This window comes from Setaria italica, chromosome IV, assembly GCF_000263155.2.
Source record: "Setaria italica strain Yugu1 chromosome IV, Setaria_italica_v2.0, whole genome shotgun sequence".
Taxonomy (NCBI): Eukaryota; Viridiplantae; Streptophyta; class Magnoliopsida; order Poales; family Poaceae; genus Setaria; species Setaria italica.
In genome coordinates, this window is record NC_028453.1 from 4,590,658 (window position 1) to 4,598,857 (window position 8,200).

At 41.2% G+C, this 8,200-nt stretch overlaps 1 protein-coding gene across 1 annotated transcript; it reads right to left on the minus strand.

Moving 5' to 3' along the window:
- Positions 1–87: 87 nt before the first annotated feature.
- Positions 88–7,997, minus strand: LOC101786320 (subtilisin-like protease SBT6.1). Its single transcript, XM_004964703.3, has 10 exons — positions 7,337–7,997; positions 6,144–6,272; positions 5,547–5,699; positions 5,179–5,295; positions 4,712–4,896; positions 4,025–4,288; positions 2,715–3,798; positions 1,645–2,190; positions 864–924; positions 88–777 (listed from the first exon to the last, which is right to left on the minus strand). The coding sequence occupies exons 1-10, from the start codon at positions 7,850–7,852 to the stop codon at positions 686–688; spliced, it is 3,147 nt and encodes a 1,048-aa protein (XP_004964760.1). The 5' UTR covers positions 7,853–7,997; the 3' UTR covers positions 88–685.
- Between the last annotated feature and the right edge of the window lie 203 nt (positions 7,998–8,200).

Genomic DNA, 8,200 nt, shown 5'->3' on the forward strand with positions numbered 1-8,200 from the left:
TTTGGGCATATGGAACAAATATTTAGGCGAATTGCTATGTTGCATATATACATTTGTGTCCCAAAATGCAAACAGATCCTCGAGTACTTGCTATTGACATTGTGCCAAGACAATGTTCTTTCAAACAGATTTGCTTCTTTTTAAGAACGATACAAAATTTTCTTTACAGACTTGTCAATAAGCCTAAGCCTCGTTTGTATCTGTGCCAGCTCATGCTACTTTTGCCCCTAGGGGCTTATGGACCTACTGAGAAGCTCAAATTCACCTTCGCCACATCCCAAGGTGATGGGAAAGAGTTAGCTGTAGCTTCTCACCTAAAGAATTAGCTCTCAGAGATTTTTGTGGCTATAGCTTGTGTCACAAAGAACAAAATTGTGGATGACTACAAGCAACTACATGTTGATGTCACAAATGCCTGAATCCTGACAGATAATGAGCTTTCCATGTGGTTGCACAACTGACCAATCAGCTCTCTTAAGCTCGAAAGTTAGCTGAGCCTCTTGCTGCTGAGTCAAAATGTGTCTTGATGGACCCCATGAGCAAGCTGAAAACAGTATCAGGAACTTCCAGCTGCTGAAATACTTTGTCATGTTGCGCAGATGGAGCGCTTCTTTTCTACCCATCATGACTGGAGGCCTGAAACGTAGCTGCTAAAACCCCTATCCATCCTCTCAAGATTGTCACATTATACCATACTTGTTAGCCGACTAGCCACCGACCCTTTTCTTCGTCGGCGGCGTTTTTGTTGCACTCTATAACTAAGGTACAACATAAGGCCTGCATGTTGGAAAAAGGATTAAGGAAAGGAATAGCACAACATGGTCATAAATTTAAAAGTTAATCAACAAGTATTTGCTACTTACAAGCTGTGGCCGCTAAGCAAGGTACCATCCACTGGCTTGCCATTAACATTCCTAAGTCAACCTGAAAAATAAAAATCAGCATATTCCAGCAACATCCAGTGGATAAATCTTAGGCACTGCTTCGCTTCTTCTAACTAAAAGATAACCATAAAATGCATAAGCTTCCACAAAACTCTGTGACCAAAACTCTAAAGAAACAACACCTGAATCTCTTTCTATAATCTATCATCAACATTGAATTCACACATAAAGGAAAATATTGTGCATGTCAACATGGCAGGCTTTTCTACTCACTACAACTTTCTGCTTTTCTACAGCCTTGAGCTCTTACTTAATTCTTCACTGCAAATCATTCAGGGTTCTTCCTAGTACACAATATCTGAAACATTTTTTCCCTTTGAAAATTAGAACTTCATCCACACAAATACCAATATAGATTTCAGGACGAGAAACTGAAGATGCCATAAAAAAAACACCATGGTAAATCCTGTTTAATGGATCTAGGTTATCATTTGGAGCTAAATGCATTTGCTACTCTGTAGAATTTGTACTCCAACATAACAGTACGAAGACACAAGTCTAGTTCTATCAACAAAACTGTTGGATTAGTGCATATAATGCAAACTCTGATGTACTCAGTGTTACATGAATTGTACAGCTCAAACTGGTCCCTGAAGCTACAATTATTCTTTCAGTAACATAGCTAGTTAATCATTTTCATGTATTGTACTCCAGCTGAAGACTCTAGTCAAAGTTCCTTAAGGGAAAGCAAGATTTATACCTCTTCATGACCAATAAAGCCAAAATATTCTCTTGTATCTTCAAACTTAGCAGCATCTGGTGTTGAAAGATTTATTTTAGTAGCATCTGGTGTTGAAAGATTTATTTTAAGTGTTTCGACTTTATCTTGTTTTCTGTCAGGAGTTTGCACTGTAACATTGAGAGAACTAGAATTTTCATCCATCTGGTATTCTGGGAGCTTTCTTGTTGTGCCTGTTGGTTGAACACCATAACCTTTCGTACCCCAAACCTCAAACCGGGAATCTTGGTGACAGATCAATTCCTTGCCAATGACTGTTGAGTACGTTGAAAAGTTTACATCTAACCTACGTGATGGCTGATGGATGTTCTCAAAAACTGGAAACTTTAACTGCGTAGTCTCCGAGAAAAGGACAGGATCTTTCACTTTATTGCCAGTGAACTCCAATATTTTTCTCAAAAGCCAATAGCAGTTCGTTACCATGTGACTACTGTCAAGACAATTTGAATCACCATAGACTGCAATCCTCCCTTCTCCTGCTTCCATCATTCCAAGAATCGAGGACAGCTGCGAGAAACCAATAAGCCTTAAATATTAATACATACAGCAATATAATATATTTATATAATCAACACTACCATCAGACAAGATTATTGTGTGGTACAGTGTGGTAAAAAATGTTCTATTCACCAGAGGAATTGAACACTGAATGGGTAACTGTGCTCCTTAGCATTCATTTTTTATTTAAAAGGGATAATATATTTCTTATCTGTTTTCATCACCAAAACTATTAGCTTTAATGGGTGTTCCATTTCTATCCTTATCAAATTAAATTGAACACACTAACTGAGTGTAAGGATGGTAGCTTACATTACAATATTATTTTTGGAATTTTCGGAATAATAAGTTGTAGTAAATGGATACACACTAAACAAACAGACTTTACTTAACCAACATAGCGTTATATGAGAATTAAAGATGCTATCAATGCCAGGTGAACGAGCTCTTTATCAGTTAGCTTAGAACCTTGCACTCACAGATATAGAGATGGTATCAGAAGTACTGAACTAAAAAAGGCAATATCCTCTAACCTTGCTTTTTCCCTGGGTGTTTTCTGTATCTAGTGTTCCTATGTGATCCTGCACAGTCCTTGAGCTTTCCTGGAGCTGGAAGCTATGCAAGAAACCTCCCGCTGGAAATTGCACTATATCAGTTCCAGAAGCATAGTGGGTCTGCTCACCATTTATTGAGAAGTCACCAGTAAGTATTTTGTCCCCCAAAGCAATGCCAAATGGTGCCAGAAGTTCATTAAGTGCAGGTACATTTGCACCCCCAGTAATTGGAGTCCACCAACTGCGGGTATTCTCATCAAAGAATGTCATCTTAATCATTGTATCAACATGGTACCACTCAGCAAAAACAGCAATGCCAAGTCCCTTGTGTATAACATCATCCCTAAGTTTCTGAATCTCTTCATCAAAGTATTCATCCTCAAGATCAACCATAAGCAATGTCCCATAATTGCTAGCATCAAAGCAAGTAAGTGGTGATCCAAGTGTCTCAATATAGTACCCTGCATCTCTTAGCATGTTGAACAGAATGTGAAAGTTCGTGTGCAAGTGATCACCATGCCAGTCAAGGATATCATTATGAACATTAAGGGAATCCCTTGGAACATATCCTGACGGGTACTTGATATTATGATATTGGTCCCACAGTATTCTTTTTGACCTAACAGGTGTTGGAACTACCTTGATCTTCAAGTAAAGAACACATGTACTAGTCCGTGGGCTGCTTTCTCCATGAGCTGCTGGGGTATAAATAGTCAGAGTAACATTGCCACTAATTATGCCTGAGAACTGAGAACCCTCATCTTTAACTTGCAAATGTAGAGCAAGATACCCCGTCCAAGGCCAGATAACATCCGAGTAGGTGAAGTGAACACTAAGAAGATTGCCGATATCTTCAGAAGGTTGCCATAAAGGTTGATCCTTCACATAACCAATCACCCCCATCCCATTCAGAATTGTAGCATTGAAGATTACTGGCATAGCTCCAGCATACATGGGTTGGCGACAAAAAGGCCAGAAATATGGACACTCGGTGAAGTCAAGCATTGTAGGAAATATGCTTGCACGTGGTTGGTAATTTTTCAAGATTTCATATGACTGCCAACTGGAACAAATGGTGCAATAAATGAGTATGATTTTGTGCAATGCTAGGGAAAGCAAAGGTCAATATGATCATGTTCCTGCATTCTAAATGGATGCACCCTTAATGTCGTAAAACAATGGAGACATGGAATAAGATAATTCTGAAATATCCAACAGGAAACAGACCTTGTAATTGCTCATTTTGTAATTTATGAAAAGGTATCCCAAAAGGGGGGCGAGAAACTTACAGATCAAGCTTGCCAGCACCTTGCTCGTACATGTTTGGCCCTGAAAGCTTAGAAGCACCCTCAACAAGGGCCTGTTTCATAGCAGCAGGGTTAAGGATTGATTTCCGCTTGTCTTCAGGTATAACACTAACAAGCAAGCATACTACACCAGCAACCACCGGGCTTGCTACACTGGTGCCTGAAAGGGTCTTACACCCTGTGCTGATCTTCGAACCAATTATATCTCGGCTATATGCAACAACATCAGGTTTCACACGACCATAACTGCAGAATAGAATACATACTTCTGAGAATGCTATTTCTTGAATAAGTAACGTGAAGCAGGTGCAAAAGATAATGGCTACATATAGTTAATTCTCCAAGTTTTCCAACAACAATTATAAGCTTGGTAAGGCCGTCTACGCTGGAATGTAGAAGCATTTCTTCATCATGTTCCAGCAAAACTATCAAAATTAGATTTTTAATTAATCCTCAAGCATAACTTAAAATCACGCACAGCAAGAAGTAATGGCTGAATCATGCTTCATCACTTCCAATGAAGTGTCATAAGTTAAAAGCAAAGTTACCCACAAAAGACAATACTAAGATACCATACGATACTTAAAGCAAGATAACTAGTATACAACCATCGTATGTGCAGATTGCGGGCATACTAAGAAAACTGTACCAGCAAGATAAAGAATGTACCCATGAGGAAGCTCCCAGGTAGTCATGCCCCGAGAGGAAAATGAAGCTATATGGTTATTGTAATCAATACCGCCAACACCAATGACATCGCTTTGATCAGCTGGGTTATTTAATGTGCCATAAAGAGGCCCATCATTTCCAATAGCTGATACCATAATAATGTCGTTTGCTGTGAGCTCCCAAACCTACAGAAACAGTCAATAAAAATTTCAAGTCTCACTAGAGACCTTGTTTAAAATAAAGGGTTTATCCACTCATCAAGCAGCAGTTGTAAATAGTATTTGTGTTGGTTGTACAGTCAACAGCAGAAATACATAAAGGAAAATTCACAAAAAAAAACTACAAACACGAACAAAACAAACTTCCACAAATTATAAAAAGTGACTACCAGAACAATCAGGTAGCTAAAAAACAGTTGAGATGTGAAAACATACAGAAAAAATATTTAAACAATCACCAAACTTTACCTTCTCCACAAAGGGCAGATCCAGGTAATCAGGTCCACCAATGCTCAAGTTCAAAACATCCATGCCGGTTGCTATCGCGTAGTTAAATGCATCCAAGAACCATGAGGTGTAGGATATCTGCACTGAGAACAAGATGAAATTCTCAAAATCTTACCAGCATGCACTCCAATTAGAATGGTACCATGTAGATTTGTCCAAAAAAATGTTCATGATACTACAAATTAACTGCGATTCATAAAAACATGTTTATGTGGAAGTTGTTGAAAGTTGTGTTCGGAGAACTTCTAGATATCCAAAATGTCACTTTACGATTGGAGGGACTAGTTTTTGATGATACAAAAAGTTGCATATTCAGCCAAATCCAGTACCTGAGCATCTGTGAACACTCGAAAAGCATATATCTCAGTATCAGGTGCAAATCCAGGGCATTCTGCATCTTGACCAGCAATAACTCCTGCTACAAATGTTCCATGCCCAAGATTATCATTTAGCGTGTCTTCATTTGTCCAATTTGTGCGCTCCTACAAAATTAGTCTCTTAAGTAATTTTTTCACCTTGCTGGAACACAATAAGAATCCAAGGAGATGTGGTGTTCAAGATAACAATGTGAATTTAAGTTTGTCTTGCAATAGCATCTAATCTGGCAGAAAGTTCTGAACTATTTTGCCATGCGAGAACCATATGGCAGGTGACTGCAATTAGTTACTCCCACAGTTCCAACACATCAATACATGACTATTTGACATGAATCAATGCAACAGATAAATCACAACAGTGGAAAGAAAAGTGTAAGGCAATGCCATCAATAGTGGTACGATGTTGTGTATGCTATTCAAGAACAGCGGCAAGCACTTATTTCAAGGTCCTATTTTTGCCTTTCAAATTTATGGTTTTTTTGAACTTCTGATGCATGCATTTAGTATTATTATCACTGCAACAAAATTGGCTAAATACAGTAGTAATACCTTAATATTGCGAAAGTGTGGATGATCAGACCGAATACCAGTGTCAAAAATGGCCATCTTGACTTTCTTGCCAGTGAAGCCTCTTTTCCATAATCGTTCAGCTCCAAGAAGAGATGTAACTTGTGGTCTCTGTCAAATGATAAATTTCAATGTTAAAACATGACAACATGGGGCCATATCAACTGACAAATTATGGACAGTGTTGTTGACTAGGAGATATGTAAGATCTATCCAACATTGTAACTGAAAGAGCTCGTATGCATAAATCGTATAGCGAACAATAGAGTTTGACTATTAAAATTACCATAACTAACATATATCCTTTGATTATGAAAATTACAGTTGTAGTAGTTGAGAAGATAGGTCATATTGTCAACTGCCGGATTACCATAAACGAGCATTAAATCACAACAGTAATTGAACTTCACACAAGCTGATATCAGAAAGTAGCAACCCCAAAACAGACAGAGTAATAAAAGCTAGCACTCATTGTCTGTTAATGATGGATTGTCCCAGCTTGCAGTTTGCAACAAATGCTTGAAAGAGCGTAGCAGTGATTACACTGATATTTGACATGAAGACGATATATCCCATAAACCTGACAATCCAATTAACACTATTTTTTTTACTTCCAAAGAAAATGCCAGAAACAATAATCTTCTACACTCAAGGCATTCAATAATCTAAACCGAACTTCACATGATAGTAGCTAGTTATGTCAAGAATGTCAAAGAATGTATGTAAATGCAACATTATACCTAGCCATATGGTGCTGGGTCAGCTTGCGACACATCACTATCATGCACTTATGACATTGAACTGGGTTGCCTATCATGCATTTATGGCTAGTTCAGAATGCCCTAATTTCTAGTCAAGTACACAGTATACTCATTTCAGATTCCAGATTATATCTGATAATGAAAAATAAGGGCCCCTAAAAAATATGGTTCAGAAACCAGAACCCTAAACAAGTACAAAAGCCATAAGTAATAGCTTCATTCCAATACCAAAGTTCTTCAGTTGCTGAAAAGTTGAGAACAATCCCTCTCAGCAACAGATAAAACATTTTTACGTATTTTTGGTATTCAGACTTTCAGAGCAATAACATAATGACATATTGGCATGCTCAACACAAAGAAACAGTCTTGCAAGGATCTTTGGTGGTTGTACCACGAGCACAAAAGCTGGCGTACCTGCAGCAGAAGCCTCCGCCCCCAAGTAGCAGAAGACGAATTTGCAATCTCTCCTCCCTCCTCTTCCCCCTCGAACGACATGGCGGTGAACAGCTTCCCCCGCCGCGGGGGCGGCCGATCCGCCGCGGACAGGACGGACCGCGAGTACGTGGCGTCGGCGTGCACGTCCCGCACGCGGCCGAGCGCCCGGACCGCCGCCACGACGGCGTCGCGGTGCGCGTCGCGGATCTCGAGCACCGCGAAGTCGGTGGGGAACGCGGCCGCGGGGTTCCGCCGCTCCACCCACCTCCACGACGCCGCGGGCGCGGCTCCCCCGAGCCCAGCGCCCAGGTACTCCCGGTGCTCCTCCGCGCGGCGGTACTCCACGAACCGCACCACGTACCTGGACGCCGGCGGGGCGGCCAGGGTTTCCCTCTCGCCGCCGCTGCCGCTGGGGGAGCCGGAGGGCAGGGGCAGGATGCGGAGCGTGAGGAGCAGCACGGGGAGGACGGCCGCGTACGCAAGCCGCTTCTCCATCGCGTCGGGCGGCAGGCGGCGGCGAGCGGATATAGCCGCCGGAGATCGGCGGCTGCTCGCCGTCAGCGCGTGGGGTGGAGGGAGGGAGACGAGACACGAGAGGCGAGGTTAATTAACCGCGGAGGTCACTCATCACTAGCGGGCGTTTTGACCGCATCATTCTCACTGCATCGCCAATTAATGCTGCGTTAGGAGGCATTTACCAGTGGTAAAACACCATTATTAACTGTAATATCAGTGGGCTTCATTATTCATCCTGCCGTTCTGATTAGATCACAGGGAAATCCCGGCCCAACTTCCCAGGGCCACGATGAGGGAGAGGCCAGGGAAGAAGGAAGAAAGTAGAGG

What these genes read in the sequence shown, in the direction of transcription:
- LOC101786320 (XM_004964703.3), bottom strand. Translation starts at nt 7,852, where the DNA reads ATGGAGAAGCGGCTTGCGTACGCGGCCGTCCTCCCCGTGCTGCTCCTC. An exon ending in GGCGGAGGCTTCTGCTGCAG is followed by an intron (nt 6,273 to 7,336) that starts GTACGCCAGCTT and finishes ATCATTTGACAG; the next exon opens with AGACCACAAGTTACATCTCT. An exon ending in GAGTGTTCACAGATGCTCAG is followed by an intron (nt 5,296 to 5,546) that starts GTACTGGATTTG and finishes TTCTCAGTGCAG; the next exon opens with ATATCCTACACCTCATGGTT.